The sequence below is a fragment of the Kryptolebias marmoratus genome, linkage group LG15 (genome assembly GCF_001649575.2).
Source record: "Kryptolebias marmoratus isolate JLee-2015 linkage group LG15, ASM164957v2, whole genome shotgun sequence".
NCBI classification, from domain to species: domain Eukaryota; kingdom Metazoa; phylum Chordata; class Actinopteri; order Cyprinodontiformes; family Rivulidae; genus Kryptolebias; species Kryptolebias marmoratus.
In genome coordinates this window covers 2571361-2598605 of record NC_051444.1, presented here as the reverse complement: position 1 = coordinate 2598605, position 27245 = coordinate 2571361, and the positions used below count along the sequence as shown (strand labels likewise).

General features: G+C 37.6%; 1 protein-coding gene across 3 annotated transcripts in view; it reads right to left on the bottom strand.

Annotated features, from left to right (window-relative positions):
• Window positions 1–27245, bottom strand: part of LOC108251454 (protocadherin-9) — a 234960-nt gene that overhangs the window by 36970 nt on the left and 170745 nt on the right. For 2 of the 3 annotated variants that reach the window (XM_017441775.2, XM_017441783.2), the window contains one exon: window positions 23324–23525. In XM_017441775.2, the coding sequence (XP_017297264.1) occupies window positions 23324–23525 (202 nt within the window). The remainder of the gene's footprint in view (window positions 1–23323; window positions 23526–27245) is intronic. The other variant, XM_017441790.2, reaches the window with a different exon arrangement.

Below are 27245 nucleotides of genomic sequence, written 5' to 3'. Positions count from 1 at the left end.
TATTTTAGGTAAACTCGCTGAATATAAAAAAAACACCTGTGGTGCTGATTACAGGATACACCTTAGTTTAACAACTTTTCTTGGTGTTCCATGCTTTTAGTTTAGGCCAGTTTATTTAGTTTTTTTGCTTAAATAAACTTGTCAAACCACAATTCCAAAGCACTGACTGATTTTCATGAGCTGTTTTTTTTATTTAGCAAAATGGTACTGAAGGTAATTAGATTTTTTTTTTGTGGAATTATTGCTTTAATCACATTAAAATCCAATTAAATTTCAGGATGTAATGCACCAATACTACTAAGAGGGATAAACACTTTTCCTACCCAATGTTACCTGAGCTAATCAGTAGGCCTCCGACTGCCACAGATCTTACTATAGAACCTTAGTGTTGGAACATGAAGCATCAATAAGGTTTCTGTGTGACAGGTTTGAGGACTCTTTGGAGCTCTGCACTCCCACATTGTCTGACTTCCTGGTAAAACTGAAAGAGTGGGCTAGTGGATGGGGGTGACAGCGAGAAGTGAAAAAGATGGATTGAGTCTTGACATTTCCCATTTCTCTCTTCCTCTACAGTGTGCTTACTTTATTCTAGCCAAGTAAACATTAACACTACCTGTAGAAATACTAAATTTAGCAATTCTGGTAAATATTCAAACATGGTGAAATGTTAATTACAACGAAGAAACATATTTGGATTATCTAAACACATATATTTGACAAGGGAGAAAAGGGACCAAATGTAGGTTTCATATAGCTGGAAAATGTTTTCTGTCACTTCCATGCACATGTGACTGTAGCAATAACATACAGTAAGCCACAACTTAACCACAGGGATCAGGTTTCAATCCCACATTACAACCCGACTTGTCAGAGGAAAAGCTCAGACGTAAATTATAGGAATTCCGCCGGTGACTGAATCAGCGTTGGACAGGTGTACCGGCATACATGTTCAACTTCAGCTCTTCAGGGTGAATTATAAAGTCAGACACACACAATAAGCTCTCTCATCTGTGGCGTGCTGGTGCGAGGTGGAAGGAAGACAGATGGGTCGGAGCTTTGCCTACCAGCTGCCTATACCACTTTGCTCTGCACCAGTTTGGCATAAAGAAACAAAAAAGAAGTTCATGTTTTGTGTGAGACAACAAAAGTAATGACTACTAGCTGGAAAAGTCCTGGCAGTGTAAATACTATGATTAGGAAATGTCCCTTAGTAAATGTACTGCAAAGCTGTAAATAACTGATGAATGCAGGATTTGAAATATAATGGAGGACAGATTTTAAAAGAGAAATAAAATGGTTTTATTGGTGAGTAATTACATCAGCAAAAACAAGTAGTGAGCAGGGACACAAGACAAGTGCCTCTGTAGGTTTTAGCAACACGCAGCAGCTCTTGGGCATAAATATCAGTCGGGCAGACATTTGTTTTCACACCAATTTTACAATTTGCAATACATTTTTTTTGTGGAAAGAAATAGGATATATGTTGCTTAATATTTATTTTGACAAAGTTGTCACCTTTTTGTTTTGGGGGTTGAGATTGGGTCTCATTAAATTAAGAATAAATCAGAGAAACGGACGCCTCCCACCCAAAATGGGAGTATTTTTTATTTTAACTGCGTGAAATAAAACAGACAAAGAGGTACAGAGCTTTCTGGATTGGATTTATAATTTGATTTAAAATAATAATTTTAAAACAGAACTCAAAATTACCAATGTTAAATGAGGGGGAAGAAATAAACTTGTGAAATAACTCTAAAAACTATAAAACTAAAGAAGTGGAGCATGCATATATATTCACCCCCTTTGTTTTAGAGCCACAACCTTTATATTCAGGAGCAACATTATTAGTTAAAGAAGATCCACCTGGGGGTAATCTAAGTGTAGATAGTTGTAGATGTTTTATTTCCATCATGTATTTTGTTTTGGTTATTTATTCAAGCTGAGTCCTTTTATTCATTAGGGTAATAAAATAGTTTATGGTGTTAAACTGAAATTTTAAATTAACCAATAATTTTAAACTCTAAATCCAAATTGGAAAGAACGGTTTTGTAAAATTTATGGAATATTAGAGAGAATTTTTAGCAACCATTATAGTTATTATAAGGTTTATTAAGGCCTGATCAAACGCCAAATAAAAAGAACCTTTAGTCTTTAAAACAATCAGGTATAACCGGTGAATTCTGCGCAATACTTTAATATTAAAAAGGTGCCAGCAACCTGCTGCTGCTTTTCTTAGAATTTCTGAGTGAAATGCTGACTTTTTACTAAAGCGAAAAAAGTTTGAGTTCAGCCCCCAAAGGATTGCTCTTGGTAAGTTAGAGTGTAATCTTTATTAAACACTTTATCTGAGTCACACTGTCTACCATGCAAAATTGCGGCTTGTAATGGCGGATAGATTAAAAGGAATCACTCTCACCTAGTGGCAAATTCCACACCAGTAAGCAACAAATGGCTCGCCAAGTTCTCAGTGACATTTCCAGGGATTAGCTCCTAATGTTCGGGCTGAGGCAGGACCCAGCAGGAGGGACATCGGCTGAGTAGAACTCTGTCCAGTCTCCCAAACACAACACACAACCTTTAAAAAACTATACTTTTTTATGTCAAATTTAAATAAGACTTAAAATAAAGCACTTCAATGAAGCACACAAGTTAATTCTTAAAAATAAAAAGTAAGTTTTGAGGAGACAGCTGTATGCGCTTGTTAAATGTGTGAACAAAGACAAAATCGGCACATCCAGATGCAAAAAATGAACAGATGTTGGTGTCAAAATATTGTTTTTTCAGATGAGTAACATCTCATGATGGGGGTTTCTGTGTGCCAACTTATTTTTAGTAACTAACTAAACAGGCGTTGTGTTGCAGGGATTGTCCGTCGCTTGTGTTTCGTTTCATAAAACTGAGAACTCCAGATTTGATGCTGCATTTTTATCCTCCTTGAAGATGGCCGTTACAAAAATATCTCAGAAACTGTGGGATAAAATTTAGTAAGATAGAAGATATCTGTTTGTTTTTTAACCTGCTTTTTGTTTCTGGGTCATGAGGAGCTGGTGCTCATCTCCAGCAGTCACCGTATGAGAGGCGGGGGACACCCTGGACAGGTCACATGTCCATCACATGTCCTCTCAGGAAATATCATTGACTATGCATATAAAACTCATTAACATTTAGGGTCAAGATGGCTGCCATATTCCTTCAAGTAATGCTAAATATAAATTAGGTAATTAGGCAGACCCTCCAGGATTTTGCGATGTCGCGATCGCAACTATTAACGCAAAATCAAGCAAACCCCGCAAAATCACAACTTTTTGCAACTTTGCCCAAAACACCGCAACTTTCCTGCAACTTTAACCCAATATTTATTGTTTCTAAAGTGATTTGCCACCGTTTCTGCGGTCTACTGTCTTCTTTGTGGGTTTGTGTAGCGTGGAATACAAAATAAGCCCAAATAACTCAGGAAGAAGACACGTGACGTCACTTCCTGTTAACATCAGAATGCCGGGAGCGTGCAGGAGCAGCGACCGAAGCCAAAATGTGCGCTAATGCTTCACATTTGCCCACAAAGATTTCAGCAAACCAGTTTCCTCCCCAGCTGCAGCTGTTTTGCACGTCCTGCAGTGTAATCATGGAACATAAACGCATCGACAAACACTTTGTGTCTGCAAAACATGTGAGGAGAGCTGCAGACCAGGGACAATCCAGAAATGCTCATAAATGTCAGTTTAGAAGCTATGAAAGTTCTCAAATAAAGCACCTTTTGAGAATGTCAATGTTTGTTGGGAAATATCTTACAAAACTAGGAAGTATTTTTGGTTTAGATATTAAAAGTTATGTTTTTTTTATTGATTTTAGTAAAAAAAAAAACAACTTTAAGGAAAATGCCCCGCGAAATCAGGCATTTTAGCCACAACAATCACAAAAAATGCCCGCAAAATCCTGGAGGGACTGATTAGGTGTTTCAGTTCTGCTGTGTTTCATAATCCAAACACAGATTTGACACTGCATTTTCTTTTTTTCATTTCAGCTTTTTTTCTTCAGTCGAGCTGTATGTTTAGTATTTTTGTGCTGGAATATCACTCAATTGTACTCTGCTGTGGTCCTCCACCTTCAGGTTCAGCGGTGTGAAGTGAGGGAGAAATAAAATCAAAATAATGCATTGCCACAATCGCTTACAGCTCCCCATAAAGAAGAGTGGGAAAAAACAAAACAAAAACAACAGGCCCAGCAGCTGCTGACGGTGACGTGGTGTGAGGGGTGATGCATGGAGAGCGCTGAGCTGTGGATGACACACAGATAGGGGGACCTATAGGAAGGATTTTGCAGCTCATTTCCTAAACGCTTCAGCTCGGAGCGTAGGCACTGAGGCCGCAGCATCAGCTGAGTCAAAATACTGTCAATCAGATGTCGCTCTGCGAGAATCGAGTGATGATGAATGACATTTAAATGTTCGGCTTAGGAGCTGTGGACTCTGTCCCTGCGCCTCTATCCCTGTAATTAAAGAGAAAACACTGACCCAGTCGTTTATTTAGCTGCATGTAAACTTGTCCTCTCTTAAGGCCCTAGGCGCATGGCAACAGATCAACATTTTTTTTATTGTTTCTGCGTTGAATTCACAGAGAAACAGCATTTAGGAGCCCCTCAGAGGCATATCCTCTGAGATAAAGAGGAGTAAAATGAGACATAATTAGAGAAGGAAGATGTAGTACTTGATTTCATCTTTTTTGTTTTCCTGGTAGAAACCATTAATGTGTGTATCTATGTGAATATAGAGAATTTAGAATGTTTTCTTTATTTTACGTCACCGAGTGAACAACTGCTGAAGGCCTCGTCCTCGTCGACACACAAACAATGTTTAAGAATGTCTTTTAATCATTTCAGTCTTGTGTCGACATGGAAACAGCATTTTAGGAGCCCCTGAACTGTATTTTTCAAAACTGGGTAAAAAAACAGCTGAAACACAAACTTTCTGAAACTACCAGGTTAGCACAGTTACGACAACATTTTGGATTATTTCTTCATGCCTGTGTGGATGAAAACATTTCTATAAATTGTGTCATGTTTACAAAACTATTTTTAGAAACGGTAACAAAAATCATGTCTGTGGACAATTAATTTTGATTTGATCCATCCTGCATGCTTTGCTTTTACTGAGTAACGAAGCTCTGTATTCACAGCTGTATTTGCTATTATTGTTGTTAAAAAACAAACAAACAAAGAAGCAATTAAGTCAATAATCCACAGCAGCTATAATGTATTTCAATCAACAGGTCTCCCCTTCAGGCCACCAACAACTACAGTCAAAATCGTCCTTCAATTTTAACTGTACAAATATTTCCCCCAGAGAGGCTGTTTGCCTTCTTTTCTCCTCTGAAACTTGGTTTATTTTGTCAATGACCTTTTCCCTTCTATCACTTGCAGGATCAGTATGCATTCTTCTCTCGGAGTGATTACTTCTCACCCTGTCAGCTCACCTTGACTTCACCTGTCATCACTCCATCTATTTTCAATGTGATATTTTCTTTCTTGCCTCCTTTTAGTTGTGCCCGTCTGAGGTTTCTGCTGAGAACTCGACTCTCTCCATCATCACGCTCACACAAGCACAAACACACAGCACAAGCTGCGCCAACCATCATTCACCGGGTTATAGGCCTGATAATTTGCATGAAATAAGAAGAAACATTTTTACTAATTGTAGTCTGTGTTTATTCTCTTATCTCAGGAATTTTTTCTTGCATTCAGTTGTTATTTTCTCAAAGAAAAGCACCAAGGAACAGCAATATAATCATTATTACGTCCAATGCACATAGGACAATATTTTTACCATTTCATATAAAAATGGAAGGGTCACAAGAAGCGCAGGTGCATCCACAGAAAGGAGAGAAAATGAAGCTGTTACATAAATGGTGTGTGCAACAGACTGTACACCTTAAGAGAACTCAGTTTGTAATGATCATAATAAAAACATGCTCAGACCTGCCAACATTATCCCCTGTGAGTTCTCACATGTTATTACAAATTAAAAGTTCCTGAGCTGAAGGGAATTACGTTTAAGAACTTATTTATTTAAATACATCACTCTGTTTTGCTGCTTGATCACTGTCTCACTAAATTTAATATATAATATTACATCATCTTTTAGTTATTGCTTGCTGCCGAAGGCGGAGTGATCATCATGTCTTTGTTGAGACAACGACCTTAGCCAAAACAAAAATGGTTGTACCTCAGCCAGTTTTACAGATATTGAGCTAAAACTTGTGTGGTAGTATCTAAGTCATTCACAGCTTATACTCTGAGCACCAACACATTACAAGACCTCACAATATTACAAGAGATTGTGCTGAAGGTCTAAAAACCTCATTTTCTTCAGTGCTTATATGATTGTTTTTCTTTTGTCTGCTTCCCTCTGCAGGGGTCGCCTCAGCGAGTGAACTCACACGAGAGATTTGCCAATTGTTTTATGACAGATGCCCTTCCTAATGCAACCTGGGCTCAAAACGACAACCTCGGGGTTATGAGGTCGCAGCGCTGACCCATCAGCTGAGTCAGTCGAGACAAACTGAAGCATACTGTAAACCATCTACTGAACTGTACCACATCCATTCATGAAAAAATGCGATGCTTTGTATCAAATTATTCAGAATAAATATTTTCAAGTTGTGCAAATGTTGAGCAGGCCTGCAGAAGATATCAAACATTTATTGTCAATGCGATATCAATTTGCACCATATCAATATCACCAAGAACTGCTGGGCTGCAATAAATCACAGACAATTATATTTCAAGCACATTGCCTTCATGCTCTAGATAACATATCAATCCAACAGACTCTCACTGGCCGTGATAGGAAATGTGAGTTTATCTAGAGTGATATCATCACTGCAATAAATGTTGCAAGTTTTTTCTTTTATATCGTGTCGCCCAAATGTGGACTGAAATCTTGGACACTCCTTTTACAACAGTGCATGTACGAAACTCATCCATGTGTATCTCATGTAAACAAGCCAGATGTGGCAAAGTAAAAAAAAAAAAAAAAGTTAGAAAAAGTTAGAATTGAACATAAAACAGAACGGACCTTTTCACAGTCCTTGCATTTCTTATCACCAGTACGGGGTTCTTCATTCACACTTCCAAAGGTTTAATAATTCAGACAAATCTTTGTTCACAACCTGCAATAAAAACATGTCAACATGAAGTTCATTTACCCTGTTAATATTATTATCTACTAATTGTGCTGCTATTAGAGCTTCAGCGATGTTTATGAGTTAAAGATGGCGTCTCTTTCATGTCCCCTTTGCTAATGCATCTGTTTTCCCACTCTACAAGGGTCCTTATCCTAGAACTGGAAAAGTTCACAAGCCGATATGTTCTGCTATCAATCATCATTCCAAAATAGACACCTAATAAAAACACATTAGTTTTGCTCTGCTTGATGAGTGTTCACGAGTATCTCAGCAGCCTGTTAAATACAAGTGGGCTTCGTTTAGATAAGAGGTTTTTTTATTTTCGACTGATTAATTAGAAACAAATATTCATAATGTGTCAATGAAAAAGGCTCATCAAGTGTCTTTGATTTCACAAGTATTGCTTTTTATACAAAAAAACCCCAGAATATTTGCATAGCTTGCTGAAATTGGTGAAATCTTGTGCTTATCAATATGTCTGCCTTTATTTTTCAGTACTCTTTATGAATCAGCCCCCATTTGTTGTTTTGTTGGGGTTTTTTTTCTGAAAAGGCAGCTGCCCAGTGATTATTTTCAGTGGCATTAAATTGCACTTGCTGTGACCACATGAATAGAGGTTTCCATGACAACCGAGAGGGGGGGGAATAAAAAATAACTTTACCAGAAATGTAGGCAAAGAGACTTGATGAGCAAGAACCCTGCAATGTTCGAACATCTACCTAACAGAACATGGATGAACAAAAACAAAACTAAGAAGGTTCACTACATGTTAAATCTATTTGTGTAAAAATAAGGCCTCGCCCAGACTGTGAAGAAATGCATATCGCCCGCCACCTTTCATAATAGAGTTTTAGACGACGCTGAGAAACAACAGAGCTGCAGGTATTTGGTAAAACCCTCAAAATAACGTTCTGCAGAATCGTCTGACACATGAGAGGCGACACTCAGAGTACGTGTTGTGGATAACTCTCAGCTACTACCACAGCAAAGTTCAGCTGTTACCTGTCAAACTGACGACGTCGTAGCCGTTTTTGTGCTGGCTAATGTCAAACAGTTGCTGCGGCCTTCTTAAACTGAACTCTCCAAAAGGTAATTAGTTACTTTCTGAAAGTTTCTAAAAACTTTTTTCAATGATTCTGTCATGAATGTCAGTATGTTGGGGTTTTGGTTCTTTGTTTGGTGTTTCTTGTTCACGTTCTTCTTCTTCTTGTTGAAATTTATTGGCGATTGGCAGGAAACATTAGGTTAGTATTACCGCCACCAACTGGTAAGGAGTGTGGACCACATGACAAAAAAAAAACTTACACTGTTTCAAAAAATCAAATACAGCCTGATATCCTCTGCTTCCTGAGTTCTTTTGCAGTAAATCAACAATGTCAAATTTCATTTTCATTTTACTAAGGTTCCTAATTAACTTGTTTCTCTGAATCAAATAATTCCTACAACTCAACATAACATGTTCCAATGTCTCATTTTCACCTATCAAAAATAGTGATCTATTCAATCCAGTGAGTCCAATTCTAAGTGATGAAATGATTATCTCTTCTCTCCTGTTTCTTCCTGTTCTTCCCATTTGTCCAATTCTCTTTTGGATATTTTCTTGTTCATGTTGTTTTGGTTTAGTTGTCTTTTTTGGGTTTCTGTGTCACCGTTCACCTCCACAGTAATTTTCTGGTCACGTCTGCCACGCCCACCTCACCTGTTTCTCGTCATGTCCTCAGCTGCAGCCCATTGTCATCTCTCCCTCTGCTCATCGCTCGTCACTGGGTCATTCCTCTTGTTTTGCTATGTTTATTCTTGCCTTACCATTTTGGATTTTGATTATTTGTATTTTGCTGCCACGTCAGCCTTTTGTTTTGTTTATATTTTACTTTAATAAATTAGTTTAATTTCTTAAGATGAGTCTGGGTTCACCTTCGTCTCCCCCCCTTCTGACAGATTCATTAAATATTTTGCTAACAAACAGTTGGATGGAGAAACAGGGTTGACTGAAACAGTTAATGCTAAAGCTTTAAGCACCTAAAGTATGTGTTGTGAATGACTTTCTGCCACAGTTTCAACAAATTCTCTGTAGAACGTCTGTCTTTCAAAGGACTGTTGGCTCTAGCAGCCATCTTGAACCAGGCTGGCTCCAACACTTTAATATTTAATGGCAAAATTTTAAACAAAGATTTTGCACAATTTGAAAGAGCTCAACATACGTGTTGGGGATCGGTGTCAGTGACTATCACACCAGGGTTCAGGTCGATGTCGGTTAAACTGACTGAGTTACAGCTATTTTTGTGGTTTCCAGAGGTCAGTTAGATGTGGCAGCCATCTTAAATCAAGTGAATAAGTTATAGATGTACATCCAATGATTAGTTTCTGCAACTTTCAGTAGAACTTGTCCAGTGTTACATGAGATATTTTGTATATTATTTTGACACATGTAAAACTATTATCGTCCACCAAGAACTAAAAAAATTCACAGTATGTTATACAAATATTCAAAGTTTTCACTTTTTCCCAAAGTTTAGATACAGATTCCAAGTGTTAGGACAGCACAGTCCATTTAATAACACGAGTAAACATGTTTGTCCTCTATGACTTTAAGTCCCTGTCAACTTGTCACGTTGGAAAATGTCACCGTCGTTGACCCTTAATTGTCGACTTGCCTTCAGCCATTCAGTGTCATCTTAAATACTTGAATTCAGCGGTGAGACATTTCATTCCAACTTGTGTCAAACTTCAATGAGTAGTTTGTAAGATATTGTGCATGACACGGAGGAGCAAACAAAAAAACTGGTGCCAGTTCTGTGTTTTTGTTTTTTTATTATTTAGTTTGTTTTTTGGCACAAAGTTTGAAACTGCACTGACACATCAGCAGAGATGCTCCAGTCTATTTATATGAAATCTACATAAAATTTCATAATGGTTTTCAACTAACAGACGTATTTCTAACTGTTTATTATTTAGTTATTCGTAAAGATTTATGTACCAAACGGCAAATTTTAGCCGTTGTGACGCGTCTTTTAGCAAAAAACCTCTCTCAGAAAGTAATCATTGGGTGGACATTAACAACTGACTGACTTTTGGACTCGAGCCACAGAAACTGATCTCAGATTTGATGTTAATAACTGAGAGTTATTCACAACGCCAGCTCTGAGCGAGACTTCTCACAGGATGGCAGGAGATTCTGCAAAACGTTCCCAAGGTTTGACCAAAATGGCTACAACATTTGTCATTATTAGACGATCTTAGTCTAAAAGCTCTGGCCTGATTAGACCTTTGTTTTAATTATGTTATGCATTATGTTCCTTGATTACACTGATATAAACAAAGGAGGTTTTATTATTTTTTTTAATTGTGTTTAATGCAATATTAATAAATTATATAATAAATCCTTCCTCAGCCAACAACTGTTTGCAAAGTTAATTTTGGACAATCTAAATTAAATGTAAAACAAAAAAAAGTTTGTGCAGAACTAAAAAATAACTTTGTCTACATGGCAAAATAATGTTTTTATTTGATTTACAAGTAATTATCATCTCATGTGCACCTGTGAAACATCTGCTGGTGTTCCTGGAGATCCACTCTGAGTTTGAAATTGGCGAATTTCTGTAATTAATCACAAGACATCAGCCCAGTTGCTTTAGTTTTTTTTTTTTTTCAACAAGCTAAATGCCATATGCTTCTTTCAAAAATCCACCCTTCAAACGCACAAACAGTAACACAAACAGCACGTCTCTTTACCCTCCTGCACACATGCGCATTAGGAAACAATGTTTGAACGGATTCATCTCTGCGACGGCAGCCCTTCAACATGTTTTTCCGTTTGTCAGAAGTCTTTTTCTTCTCACTTGTTCGTCACTTCTCTATGGTTTCCTCTGGTGAATTGCGCTGAGTCCCGCTCAAAGCACACAGTGGGGGATTATTCCCTATCACAGCGCTCGCTACCCCCAGATCAGTTCACCGGGGTTAAGGTGCAGCTTTCCTCTGAAGATACTGTTTTCATTGTAAGAACTCACACAGTGGCATGCTAAAAGAGACCAGTCAGAGTGGATTCTTAATGCTGTGATAACCCATTTAAGTTGCTGCCTCAGTATAAATACTCCCTCTCTTGCACACGCTTTGTGTCCCTGTCTTTCTGTTTAAGTGTTAGGCCTGCAGGTTTATGTTACTGCTTGAATCTGCAGAAAAATCATAATGCAATCTGTCTTTTGCCAAAGCACTGAGGGAGATGGTGCATTAAAAGTATTATAGCAAACATTTAATAAGATGGATGATCTGTAGTAAGAAGCCAAATTTTGCTTAGTACAACCTTGCTTGGCGACATATTTGGTGCTTTTTTTTCTTGTGTGGTGTGGTTTTTATGAGTCAAAATATTTTTAGAATTGAAAATATTTACAAAATAAAATGTTCTCTTTATGAAACTTCTGTTTGTTTTATTTAAATATAACATTTACTTTATTCTTACTGAAAGTAAGAATGCATTTTATTTAATGAACATCTTTTTTATTCATTAAAACTCAAAGCAACATTTGTATTTTCTCAGATTTGATAAACATTTAAAGTATTTCAACAAACTTAATTTTCCTAACCCCTTCTGAGTTTAAATTACAAAGTATAAAAGTTTTCTGATAAATCATCTGAAAAGTAAACTTTTTTTTTTCAAGTTTATAGATTTATCTACTAATTTCTGAGGAACAACCATAAGAATCAATTCCCAAAATTATTATTATTCAGCCATTTATCAACCATTTTAACGATATATCTACTTATAGCAAGCAAAAATACAAACTAAGTAATTAAAGATTAGGCTGCAAGAAAAGAAATGTAAATATGTTAAGTGGGTATTTTATATTTTCTTAGTGTCTCTGATGTCCGACATCACACATGAAATATCATTCTGATCATTTAATTTTCACTAGCATCATTTTCATATAAAATAAAGTCAGATATGTTGTCCATTTTGTTAGTAAAATGTTTTTTATTTTAAAGCTGTTACCTCCAACCAAAGTTATTCAACATTTTTTTTAAATAATATTATTATTAAATGGTATATAAAACAAAAATAAAACAAAACACTTAAACAGAAGCTGCTTTTTGAATCACTTTTACCTAAAAAAAAATTCCAAAACACAAAGTAAACAAGATGGCAGGTTCCTGTAATTAGCCCCTTTCCTAATAACACAAATAATTCTCATACCCAACAGTGTAATCCAACAGTTTTCAGATTTCCCCCTCCCTATTGTGACTAATCATCAGCATAGAAGATGCTCTTCATTAGCCCACCCGTCTGCTCGCCCTAACTGTTGGCACTGAGTGCTCCGATAATGACTGAGGCTACTCCGAGACGATGTTTACTAGCTGACAGCAGCACCCTGCTCTCTCTGTATGCTCCAGCAAGCATTTCTATTTAGCTCACTTCAGAAGCTCCTGCCTAATTTCTCTTTGGAGACAGGAATCCTTTAAACCCCATTGTATCCTGGGGCAACATATTTACTGAGGGCTGGCTTTCCAATACCTGAGAGAGATTAACACTGCTCCCTGATTTATGAATCCATGCCACCCACCCACAGGCTTGGTCAGGGGCCCTACCTACTCTACCCTGATACTTCCTCTTCACACAATGGGATTTAGGTATCAGAGGGAACACACACACACACAAATACACTTTCTCTCACACATCACACTGGGTTTAAAGAGAGTTTAAACAGTGAATCTGCATACATCATCCCTTTGAATTCTTTGAAAGACGGCAAACCGCACAACAGGCGAGAGAGGAACCGATAATCTCTCAGAATTTTAAAAAGTAAATCGAAATAATAACAGATATTTCTGAGGCAACATTTTCAAAACTTCATGATTTTTTAAAAATATTATATAACAGGAATGCATATCAACCACTGCTTTTCATGCCAGAGATTTAAAGTTAAAGTCATTTTGGTTAAACTTTAAAAATAACACGAGTAATCTCATTCAATACTGATGAGCTTGGATTATGTCCTGTGAATGCTGCTCAGCTACTACCACAAATTTAACTCAATATCTATAAAATTCAGTGGAGGTCCAGCAATTTTTGTGTAGTCAGTCGTAGTTGTACGTCAAATGATTACTTCCTGAAAGTTTCATTAAAATTAATTCAGTGCTTCATGAATCTGACTAAAAGTACAAACATGACATGAACCATTGAAACTGAACCACTTAAAAAACATCTATACCGCTTCAAAAGCTATATTACGCTGAGCAAAATGCAAGGAGGCAACCCAGAGTTTTACGGGCGTCAGGTAGCTGCAGCCAATAGATCTGTGACAGCCATCTGAGCGCCACAGATCACACCATCATCTCAGCAGCATCACAGGCTGTCGGTGACTGAGGTGGTCGGATGGCTGCCAGACTGACTGTCAGCCTGGTGTTTGTTTATCCTGGATAGTCAACTGCTGGACATCTGTACTACGGGAACAACAAAGCTGCTGGCACACAGTTCAGCAATTTCACTACAGTTTTCTGTTACTATTATTTAAGAGAAAAGGCTCTTAAATGGCCCTAATTTCTTCAATAAAATACTCAAAAAAAGGAATACTGTACGACTTTTGTGCAGAAAAAACAAAATCTGACTAATATAGAGCTGAAATGGCCTTTGTGGTATGCTACTTTAGTTTCAAAAAAGACATTTTAACACATTTTAAAAGGAAAAGGGGCCATGTTTACCATGTGAAGTATCCCCTCTCCTTTTAACAACATTTTAGGGGGAACATTGTCCCATTCTGTCAGCAGTCCTGGATGGGAACAGATGTTCTAAAACCTGGAGATACTTTCCTTCACTGATGGAGCCTTTTCAGATGTGTAAGCACTAATGCACCCCCATACCATCAGAGAGGCAGGCTGACCTCAGATCAGTTCTCCTCTGGTCCAGAGGAGACACATCTGTTCACATCTGGCTTCTTCTTTGCCTGATAGAGCTTTAAGTGAACTGTCTTAAGGTAATTTGCCATAAAACTCAAGTTTACTTTGTTTCTTTAAAAACAGCAACAAAAAGTTCTTCGTTTTAACATTTGTTTACTATGTTTCAATGTGAATAAAATATGAGTCTATGAGATTTGTTTTTATCTTTATCTTACACAACAATCCAACTTTTATAGCATTGGGGTTGTATCAAAACGCAGGCCTTCGGGTCTTTAAAGATGTTTTTTGTGGAGGGTCTCCACAGCAGGAAAACCGGTTTGTTCAATTTGTTTATTTGTTTATTTATTGGACCTTTTTTATGTGCTCCGTCATCTTCTTCATAACTCTATGACATCTTTTGATTTGGAAGCTTTGAGTCATCTGTTATGTTTGCGAGACGGGCTAAGTCCTGACAGAAGCATATTGTGTGGGAAAAGTACAGTGACTATTTGCCCTCTAATTAGCAGTAAAACATTGACAGATTGCACTGGGCGTTGTTTGTGTGTCCTCCCATATTATTTTCTTACTGTGAGCTATTAATGCAGGACAAACAAGATATTTTGACAGAGTGGGACACCGTATCTGCAAAATATTACAGGATTCTGAATGTTTTTGCACAATAAAAGTAGCTGAAGAACCCTCCATAATATAGAATTCATACAGAACAAAATCTGCTACATTTGTTATTCAAGTTTTAATGATTATCCTCAACTACAAACATCCTTTTATGCACTTCTTACTTTTACTAAGTTAACATTTAGGTGTACTCTTGTTTGTTAAAGCATCACTATGATTGCTCTCAGCTTTGTTTCAGCATCACATCAGGATAATAGTCTTCTGTTTTGTTTGCTTTAACTTCAAATGGTTTGGATGTGTATATATTTTTTCAATCTAGTCAATTATCAAAAGTGTTGCAATTGTATCGTTCAACCAAAGTGAAGATTCCTTAGAAGCTAAACTCCAAGCTGTGACCAGGAGTACACAACACCAGAAGGATAGATACTGTTTATACACCATATATACAGTACTCTGAGCTCACCCTTTTTTAGTTGTCTCATATTTGTCTCCAGAACCCGTTGGTCTGCAGAGGCATTCAGTCATTCTGGTTATTCTTATTTTATGAAATGTTCTTTCTTTGAGCAACTGTAATGTCACATTTTTATCTTTTGTTATGCTTTTAGTGATCTTTTGCACTTTGTCACAATGTTTAATTGTTTATGTTAAACACTTTTAGCTGACCTGTTGCTGAAATGTGCTACACACAACAAGCTGCCTTGCTCTTCATGGTGACTCAGGGTCTCCAAACCTTCAGTGCTACACCTGGTCTGAGGGGTTTGCTGCTGTGCATCATGGGTAAACACCAGTACTTTGTTCTCATGGGCTCAAAGAACGTTCTCCCAGAAGACTTTTGGTTCCTTCAGAACAAACTTTCCAAACCTAAGACATGCTGTCATGATATTTTTAGAGGGAAGAAGCTTTCCAAACAAACCAAAGATGATCAGTCTTTTTCTAACTGTCCTGTCATGACCTTTCACCTTTAACGTGCCAGCTGAGACCTTTGGAGTCTGAGATGGCGCTAATTTCTCTGAGCACTGTATGGTCTGACCTTCAGGGTGAATTTGCTGGGATATCCACTCCTGGGAATACTGTCTCTTAGATGTTTTCCATGTGTGAATAACCTGTCTATCTGTAGAAGGATGTGCTTGGAAATGACCTTTAACCTTTCTCAGATTGATGGGCAGCAATAATTTCTCTTTCTGATCACTGCTGATGACTTCCGTCTTGTGTTAACACACACCTGTAGCTCCAGAGCAGCAAACAACTCCTGCTTTTCCAGAGATGGTCCCACTGATGCTGATCAGGTAATCGATCTATCTGATCAGCAGCTCCTGGCTGAACCTTTCCCTCTTAAATCCTGTCGAAGCAGCAGGGGTGGACTTAGTTTTTCTCTTAAATCTTTTCCATTTTGGCTCCATTTTTATTGTGTTTTTCTATACTTGAGGTTAGATTCGAATAATTTTAGCACCTGGTAAAAAACAGCTCAGCTTGATTATCGTCCTGATAAAAAAAATCTGAAAACTTAAAAAGAAAAGTTTTTTTTTTTCCTTGTGAGCTTATATATATTTAAGTTTTGTTGATAATATTCAACAAAGGAGACGAACATTTTTTTTTGTCTGCAGAACATCGTCTTAAGCTGCAAAACAGCCTTTGCAAATAAAGCTTTTGCAGTTAATAATATTGATTTTTTTGATGAATTTAAACATATTTACAGCATCATATCAGATGCGGCGCCCATGTAAGTCAAAACCACATATCAATTTAAAACGTGGCATTATTAGGCATTTATAAGCAATATAAGCCCAATTACAGAAAATATTATTATTAAATATTCTTATTCTAGTTTTAAAACATATTCATTTGTATTCCGTATCATTCACTATTTATTATCATTAGCTAAAATTGGTTAAATGTACTGTATTTACTTTTAATCATTTTTATTATCAGTCCATTAGAAAACAATATTGGATTTTAGATCATTTTGCCTGCAGTGTGAAGACAATTTACTGAGTGTAGTGTTTGTGTTATCAGCCGAGTGATTATTATAATTCATTGAACAAATATTTCCTGCCCAAGTGTGAATCAACTTTACGAGGGGTTTGTTAAAAAAAAAAAAGAAAAACAGAACAGAATTTTCTGTTTTTCTTTTTCTTTTTCTTTTTTTTTAGAACAGAATGGAGCAAAATGCATCAATCAGAAAGTTATCCATCATCTCCTGTCCACCAATGATTAATGGCTGAAGTGGTTCCATTTTCAGAAGAGAGGACTTAACAGTCTTACATTTGAGCATTTTGTCCCTTTTCACCAAGCCCCTTAACACCTACCCACCCTCTCCAAGTTACATTGTGCTCTTTCCTTTGCCCACTCAATTCATTAGTTCTCCAAAACCTTGACAACCAACCCAGGGTTTGGATCGGCAGTAAGAGCTGCAGTTTAAGGAGGTTTTTTTTCCCACTTGGTCATTCGAACAGCATAATCACTAAACATTTTCCATAAATTACGTTTATATTATTTATTTGTATCAATCATGCTGGAAAAACCTGCTGCCAATGAGAACAAATCCGATCTGTTCTTGCTTACAGGCAGAAGGTAGACCAAAGTTAAAATTAAATCACCTTAAATGAGATAACAGAGACAGGGCGTCATTTGTGCTTCCCCTAAACTTTTATGTTTGTCAGGAAAAAAGATGTTGTTGGTTGGTTGTATATGTTTTCCATTTAATAACCCAGTCAGTCATGGCTCGTCTACCAGAGGAGCAGCATGGTTTCATTTTTTTTTTAAGGTGACATTATTCTGAAACAAACGTTCGCAACAAGCTACAAGAGTTAGGAGTTAGCAGATGAAGTTTACTTCAGGCTGCCCTGTAGAGCTATAAAGGAAGAAGACAGATTTTGTTTTGTTTTTAGAACCAAAACCTTATTTCTAAGGTTTAAAGTCAGCCAAACTTACTGCCTATAGTGTCATTAAGCATGCTGTTCATGATGAAATATGTCCATAATGTTCTTTATTATCTGTTTTGTTATCATTGTTTTAAAACAGCCTGCTGACTATCTAAAGTGTTAAACTAAAATCACAATAGAAATGTTGCCTTGATCTTAAATATGATTAGAAATAAAATGTTATAAATAAAAAAATATGATCCAAACTGGTTTAAATCTGTTCTAAATAGCGACTGTCAACATGTTGACTGTGCTCTCATTTTTATCTGTGTATTAAAATTTAAAAAAGGAATAATAAAATATTACATTAAGTAATATTATATTAGTATACCTATAATTTAATCATTATTAAGCAATATGTGATATTATTTAGGAAGCAGTCGTAATATAATTTGCATTTTTCTTTTAAAATAAAAGCAAAAAAAAAATACTTTTATTAATGTTAAATCTCCTAGCAGCCCATGCCTTGTGGAGAGTATTTTGTATTTGGTGTTTAATATCTGGGCTTTTAAATTTCCAGGGTACTTTTTGTTTATTTGTGTGTCTTGGGAGGGCGGGGAACGTCTCAAAATATATATTGTTTTACATTTCTGTTGTTTTAAATGCATATTTTGTTTTTTTTATTGGTTTGAATTTAAAAATAGTTAATTTATAAAAACAATTGGAGTATCATTTGGCTCTCTTAGAAATATAAAATGCATCCAAAATTTGTGTCACTGGAAAATACTGAGAAATGAGCCGACAGCAAAAGTTGCCTCACTAATTTCACTGAGTCATCTTATTTTATTTTATTTTTTGGGCTCATCTCTTTTAAGGATTGCCTTAGAATTATTAGACATTTCATAAATGTTGCAGTTTATTTTTGAGGCTTTAATCTTTTCGCTACTTACTTTTATCTCCCACCGCTGAGAGGCAAAAGTGGACGATAATGTTTTTAAGATTTTAATAAAACTAATCGACATTAGCCAACACAAAACGGACATAACTTTGTCAAATTTACAGATATTGGGCTAAAAGTTGACATGGTAGTAGCCGAGAGTCATCCACAACACATACTCTGAGCGTGACATCTTGTGATATTAAATGAAATTGTGTATAACAGCTTAATGATGAGCTCAGTTGAAACTCTGGCATAAAAGGTGGAAGGCGACGTGAATTCTTTAAGGAATGCTAGGCCTTTTATTTCATTGTAAATTTCATTTCACAGTTGCTTCTTGTTGGGGGTTTTTTGTGTGTTTGTGTGACCTTTTGTCTTACTTTTTCCCCGTTCTTGTCTTCGGTGCTGTTTTTTTTATTTTTTTAATAATTCATACAGCACTTTAGTCGATAACGGTTGTTTAAAACCTCGCAGCACTTTGGGCCATATGTTCCTTCCTGTCATGTTTAATTTTCAGGAACTCTTACGTGTGTAAAGTAAACTGGATAAGAACAGAGTCCCACGTATGAATCCATTTATGACGATGAATCCTTTGGTAGTTACTCAGAGTGGTCATTTATTTGTTATATTATGAGTTCATTATGCAGCAGCTGCTGAGAATTACTTTAGTCTGTAATTGCAGAGGGACACCCAATGGTCCTTGAAGACATTCAGTGTGTGAGGACACTGTAACCTCCCTCTTTATGGTTTCTTTTATTTGTTTTTATTAGAGTGAACTAATAAAGATAGAAACTTCAATTTCAAGTCAATATTTTGCACCTATTAGGGCACAAGATGAAGTAGTCATAAACTGAGATGAAACAGGAATACAAAGAGGCGTTTGGTTTATTATTAAAGAGAAATTGGGACTAAATATATCGTTTTTTACAGAAAGCGTTGCAATTACCTTGATTTTGGCCGATCTTTTATATTTAATTTTAATTAAATCAGCTACAGTAGAGGAGGAAAAAACTTCTGTAAGTGATTGGACTTTGCCACACAGCATGCAGAACGCAGCGCAGGCCTGTTATTTCCCCAGAGGACGCTGAGTTTATTTCCTCAACTGCAACAGATTGGTATCTTGGTGACTCTTCATGCAGCACAGTGGGGGGTGGGGGGGAGCGGTGAAACAGAGGGTGCAGCAACGCCAATTTTTGCAATGCACTAAAGTCTTAGAAATAAGTAAATCCTTGTGTGGCTCAACATTTAGTCCCTTAGAGCACCGCTCAGCTTCCAAGAACGCCATGATTTCCTGAGCGCTGACTGATCCTTACACTAAGACGGCAGCTGTTAACAACACAGAAAAATAACTTATTTTTAAGTAAAAAGTATTCACAAAAGTGAAGAATCTAATATATAATAAAAATAAATGATTGCTTAATTATTACTGTTTTATTTGTTTGTTTGCATTGTTTCTTTACACCTTATTTCCATCTTTGACTGTCGTAGGTAACTCTTCAGTTCATATAAGAAACTAACATTTGTTTTTATTCTCCCCAACAGTAAAAAGAAGAGTGAAATCTGACTCATGTAACCTTAATTCAGATGAAAGCTCCATCCTCCGTGCACGTCTCAGTGCTTCTCTGTTTCACATCAGGATAATTAGTCACTTCGTTCCTTTCAGCAGAAACGAGGCCGAGCACCAGAGGTTACTTCATTGTTTTTGCTTAATTTATCAGAGTATGAAGTTTGCTGCGTGTAATTTGTAGTTTAAAAATCACTAAGTAATTGATCATTACTGTTGACATGAATGATTGTGGTTATATGTCTTTTTTATTTTTAGGACTGTGCACATTTTGAAGCTTAAAGATAAAAATGAGCATCTTTCTCAGTGTTCTGCACAAACAGTACCACCTACAGACATTAATCAATGCGGTCATCTCGTCATGTTTTCTCCTTTGAAAATGCATCATTTTCTGTAAGAAGGTAACAATAATATTAACTTTGAACAAAGCGTTGTGACAAACCCACCTGCTGTCAAGCTGCACATTAAAAATGTTGCTACTGAGGGACGGTTATTTTCAGTACGGGAAAAAAAAGAAATAAAACCTCAACTTCGACCACACACATCAGAAAACTTTCAGTTGCAATTTTCTTTTGTCAACAGATAAACAGTGAGGGGCTTTTTATGTCTGACACAGAGTTACTCAGAACTAGTTAACCTGGGACCAATGAGTTCACGCAGCAGCAGGTAACACATCCCTCATAGGCAGGATGTAAAATCAATTTCCTGCCAAGAAGCAGGTCAGTGATCAAAGACCACTGCTGTCACTGTTAATAGTTTGCTGAAAGGCAAACAACAGTAAGAAAACACAATCCCATCGACTCAGGACAGAAACGAGGCCTAATGCTGAAGAACTGCCCAATTACGATAGGAAGTCTTCTTACATGCATGAGGGCTTGTGTAATTATCACGTTTTCCTCATTTTTGCTTTAAATTATGTGTCTTACAGTTTAAATGAATCAACCTAGAGTCTCTCAGCTCCTCTGTTTGTGTCAAAAAAAACAACTGAGCATGAAATACTTCTTCTTCTTCTTTCAGCTGTTCCTTTTTCAGGGATCTCCACAGCGAGTCTTCCTCCTCCATCTAACTCTGTCTTCTGTCCTCAGTCCAGCACGCTCCATGTCCTCTCTAACTACATCCATATATGTCCTCTTTGTCTCTAACATCCTTCTGTCCCTCCTCTGCACATGTCCAAACCATCTCTAACATTATCTCCCAGTCCTTCAACCTGTGCTGGACCTCTGATGTCCTCATTCCTAATCCTGTCCATCTTTGTCCCTCCCAAGCAGAACCTCAGCACTTCTACTGACCCAATAAAGAGGTGACATTCAGAACAGACATCCTTTTAAAAAATAATTACACTTGAGCAGCCGCAGTAAAACAATGAAGTGTCTGCATCCGCTTTGTTTACCGTCGGAGATCTGATGTTTTAAACGTAGATTCTTTATTCTGTCCATAAGGTGCTAAAACGACATCCATGTGCATTAGCTGCTTCTTATTAAAATGATGCCATTACACTGGTTATTACCTGTTTGATGATGTTTTTTATATTTAATGGTTCACTGTCAGTTCAGAAGGATCTTTTTGTAGGTAAGAATCATCCTGCTTGGTTTATTATTGGCAGGGGACCATGTAATTGCCTGTGTTTGTGTGCATCCCCTACACATCCTCTGAGTGTAAGCAGATCAGATAGGATCTTTGTTTAAACTTTGACATGCAAGGACGGCTACTTAAATTTATATCTGTTGTTCAGTGTTCAATCTAAAAGATAGCGTGAAGCCAAACATGTTAGGCTCTATGTTTTTCTTCCATTTTGCATTTAAAATATTTTAATTTTGTGTGACAGTTTATATATAACTAATAAATCTAAGGTTGCAGGCTTGTAAACCTGAACTAAAATAAATTTCTGCTGCAACAGTTCTGACAGGTTAGCTGTAGAACACCTGCACATGTCTGAGCCGAATGCAGCTTTATTTACAAAGACACTGAGCCTGTAGGGCTGCACAGCACTCGCTGAACGCTGCTGCCAACTGTTACTACATCTGCTGCGTCGGAGTCCGTATGATATCACCCACACTCACGGTTTATTCACAGCACTTGTATTTATGTTCTGCTGGCTGCTCAGCCTTCTGCAGACGAGCCAGCGTCGACCTTTGGGTGATGGCTTTGCTCTTTCTGCACGCCTCACCTCTTAATGATAAAACGAGAAAAGTGGGTCGGAGCTGTACATTCCCACCAGAAATAGTGGGAAGTTAACATCTTCAGCTGAGCACCAAGATTTCCAACTGGGAAATCATCTCTAAATAAATCAAATGAGTTTCACAAATAGGTGAGGAGCCTTTGGGAGAGCCAGGTTTGCTCCTGGGAGGAATGAACAAGTCTGGATGATTAACTGAGAAATGAATGACCTGCTCGTGGATCCGCTACAAACCTACTTGAGCAATCAAATGACTCTAAATTAAATGATATTTGGTGTGTTGAGTCTTTTATAGAGACAGCTGTTGTTTTATGACTATTTGTTATCTCTTCTCAAGGAGCAAAATGCAATACATTTTCATTTCTCAACCTGAACTTCAGAACAGAGAATATTCAGAATTTGCCATCTTGCACAAGATGGGCATACATATTTGGGGAAAAAAATAAAATAAACTGAAGGAGTCAGTGCCCATCTAACTGAATCAAAGTATCTGTAAACCAGTGTTTTAAATCTAAACAGCTCACACAGAGGAGAAAGAAAAAGAATAATGAATTTAAATACGGTGGATTTATTCTGTGAACACTGAGTCAGAATTCGCACTTTTCCTGTTTCTGTTTTTCCGTATATAATTTGCAATTTAACTTCTTCCACGTACTTTGTGCTATTTTAGCTGCTTGTGTATTAAAACCTTTGGCTCATTCAGGAGATGGGCGCTGTGACTTACTTTTCAGTATATTTAACTTTATTTATAAAGTTATTTTTTCCATAAAATACATTAAAAACATCTTCAATTCTTTCAAAACTATTGTTCTCTTTGAAATCTGTTCAGCTACTGGCTCTAGTTTGATCTTCTTTGGCTACTTTTAGTTTTTAGCTGCCATTCTGCTATTTTTAGCTTCATGCTAACCTTTTAGCTGGTGTTCTGCTTCCTGTAAGTTTAACAACTCAGTGTAGAGTTTCTGTGACAGATGTCAGAAATAATTCAGCATTCACTCTGCATTTTTGCAGAGAATGCATCTTTCTCTATTTTAAAACTGTTTTTTAAAACTATTTAAAAAAACAGCCGTAAACTTCTGTCAGCTAAAGAAGAACATCACAACTTACCAGAGTTGGGATCGGAGTTGCCGTCGGCTTCAGTCCTCTTGTCGGGGGAGGCCTGCTCGTAGAAGTCGTCCTGCGCCTGCACCAGAGGGAGAGGTTGTGTGAGGAGAGAGCCACTGCCTACAGGCTCGTGATCCCCCAGGCCGCTGTCACTGCAGCTCTCCTGGGAGCCGTCCGGCAGGTGAAACGTGACGCGCCGCTGGGACTAGAACCAAGAGCACAAAACAGAGCCTCTGATGTTAGTGCTCTGCTCTGCCCCCTCAAACTGTTCCTTTTCACCGTGACGCTTCACTGTGAGCTGAACCAGCTCGTGCATGCACACCGAGTCCCCAGCAGGACCGTGGTGTGAAAGAATTTAGTCTGAACGATGTAAAACTACGTGTTTGCCAAATGATTCCTTCGTTAAAGGTCTACTTTGACCTGTGCCAGATATTGATGGAAGGAGAGTTCAGACATTGTAAATACAGTCACGTTTCACTGCACAATGAAAACCGACAACAGCATGCATATTCACATCATGCACTGTTCCAAAAATTAATCAAGGTGAAAAGTGTAAAGTTGCATCTCTTTTACAAACGCACACCATAATTAATGTGTAGCATAATTAATGAAGGGTATGAAATATATACTGCTGGATGAATATGATCATGTGCGTCAGGTCGGCAACAAGAACATTTACAACCTCAGTTTGTTTTGGTGTTTGGCAATATTAAATCGCTCTGCAGAGTTAGAAGAAGTTACCCCTCCTCTCAAGAAGTTGTCCTTCTCTGGTTCAGGGAAAGAATTTCAACGTCCCCAAGTTATCGTTTGACGTTTGACATGCTTTAAATTACTAGTCATGAAAAACTAACAAAAATAAAAGAGGCACAAGCCAACCGTCCTAAAAGCCATTCTGATTGAATTCCTAATTGGTAATTCCGAGTGTCTTTTCCTCATCCTCTAATGACATTTTCCTTGGGCTTTTTCATAAGTCCAGACACAAGCCTCCAGCTAACCTTTTGTGAGCAAAGAGAGGTCCCTGCCACATCCTCGGTGATGACAGACAGAGGAGGGTTTTACAGTAATTATTGGCAAAAGCAAAGGTCATCCAATCTGCAGTCTAATGCAAATGACCTCATTATATATTTTAGAACTGCTCTGAAAGCATGCAACATTCAATTAAACAAAAAGGGAGCAGAGGGAATGAGAAAAAAAAGTGTGTGTGTTGGGGGAGGGGTGGGGGTTGCATTTTGGAGTGAATGATTAGATTTCAGTAAATTGGGTGTAACATGATGGAAGGATGAACTGCAAAAGAATATATACACATACACACACACAGACAGATACTAGATACATAAAATGATAACAGTGCTTTTCAAGGAACATCTGTTCCTGTCACCGTATTTTTAAAGGAAAGTGAAAAGTAAAAGTAGACACTGTGGTCCAGAGTGAGCTCAGTTGTAACGCCTGAATACGAGCATGCATTGATCCATTGGACCGGTAAAAATGAAGGAACACAAAGATCCCTAGCTAGCAGAGCTAGCAGCAGATGTTATGCAGCCCTGTGCAGGACTTCAGAAGGAACAAGCTCTGCCCACAGAGAGGAGAAGCTGCTGGGGTCGGTTTCTGGTCCCACGCTCCGGCTCTGTGTTCGCTCTACTAACTGCAGATGCAACCCTTGTGACGCCTCATTTTTCCTAATCAAAGTTTTCATTAATTATTGCTTGGGATTGGGAATTAGTAACAGTCCTTTTTTCAGGTTTTTTTATTTTTAGGTTTAGTTTGGGGGTCGTAGGTTTAGGAGAGCAGCACATATCCAGCGGTCAGCTGCTTGCTCGGTTCGGTGTGAGGCTTTCTCCCTCTTCTGTTTGTATTGGACAGGACTTCAAACTTCCTTTGATTTTGTTTGTCTGTACTAAAATACATTGGAAATGTTGCAGTTGTTTGGAATCCATGGGTTGTGTGTCCTTTGAGGCATTCCTTGACACACAGACCATAACATATTGGGGGCTCGTCCGGGATTCGAATCTGGGACCTCTCGCAAGAATGTCAAATACTTGAAGAAAGATTTTTAAATATTGACTTCAAAGAGTGTTTCTGCTTTTTGCTTTAAACACACATCAGGTAGATACACAGACAGACGGATAATAAACGAGAAATAAAAATCTAAAATCAGGTACAATTAAAAAAAAATGTAAAGGTCTTGTAAAAACAGTAGGAATCTGGATAAATGTCACCGTTAGCAATTATAGCGAGGTAGATGAACAGATGTGGCATTTCAAATGAAGATGACATTCCAAAGGATGGAGGGGGGGGGGGCTCAGGGGGGATAAAGCATCTATAAAGAAGATCCCTCTTTTATTTGTTTGTGTGCAGCTTATACTCATTAGCCGGAGCAGAGTTATCAGTTTCACATGAGGTATGCTGTGCGTATGCAGACCCAGTGAAAGAGAGGGGTGAGGAAGCCTTAAAGATGGCATGTTTAGTGTATCTGGAGTTAATTAACTGTAGCTGCAAATGTTTCTCTTCCTGCTGATGCCAAAGACGTTGGCCTTAGGCAAGTTAGCCATCTATTTGTTGCCCTGAAAGTGTCAAAGCAGCATTACTAATACTGGCAGCTCCTCTACCAGACCACAGCTAGAGCCGAGGTAACAAAGTCAATTAAAGTAGGGTTTCCTTTGCCAAAATACACTGAATCCTTACACTACTAGCAAAACATGCACGCTAATATTCTTTATTTACATTTAAGCTGAATTAATAGAAATTTTTTCATTTTTCAGGGATGCATGTGCATCAAGAAATAAATGTTTTTATTCCTTAAGCCACTGGGATAAAAACAATTCTGATTCCTCAATTAATCACACTACACGACATGACGGATGTGACATTTAGAAACAAAAATCAGCCCCAGATTTAAATGACTGCAATGAATAATGTAACAAAATGATACTCTGTGTGACTCCTTTGTCTAATTTTAACCAGAAAAACAGAAGAGGAATTAAAGGCCTAGAGTTCCTTGAAGGAATGCATATCACCGACCGTCTTTTGTGCAGTTTCAGACTAAAATCGTCTTTTGCTGAGAAGGAATGGAGTTTTGGTAAAACCTTGTAAATTACCTCGTGCACAATCTCATGAGATCTATTAGGGCTTGGCGTAAAAGCTGAGGATGACTCTCAGCTACTGCCACGTCAAATTTTATCTCAGTCTCTGCAAAATGACCTGCCTTACTAAGGTCACTTAGCTGTGGCGGCCATCTCGAATCAGGTTGTTAATCAGTTGTAGACAAACATCCACAGATTACTTTCTGAGAGCTTCATTAAAATTCATGTAGTGGTTCATGAAATATTTTGCTAATGCTACAAACAAACAAACACACAAACATGGGGGGAAAAAAACATCATCGCCCTTTAGCCTTTTGTTGCAGTTAATAACTGTTTCTTATCATGATTATTATAATTATTTCATGATTTTAGTGTGCTGCTGGCCCGGTGGAACACCTCGCCAAAACATTGTCTCATTAAGACTTTTCTCTGTGTCTTCTTTGTAGAAAAGACAAAAAAAATTATGTAAAAAAAATGCAGCGCATTTAACTACAACTCCTGTAGTTGGAAGCAAAAATAATTAAGGATTTTTCCTCTATTATTAACCTTCGAGTTCAGGCTTTAAATGGCGTGAATCGTCTGTGTCTGTGGGTGTTTTCTGTTTGTGGTTTACGACTGGCTTTAAGTGCGTTTGAAGATATTTGTATGTTTTTGCTCCTGACAGTCACTCAGTGGTAATATTAGCATAAGACCGGCTTAAACTATCCCCGCTGCCAGTTTACAACATATTATGGCTTATCACGCCTGCTAACCCGCATTATCCGCTTGTTTTTATAATTTGCCTGCCCAAACACACTGACTTCAACAAACACAAAGCAGAAAGCAGGACTCCGAGGCTGAAGGGT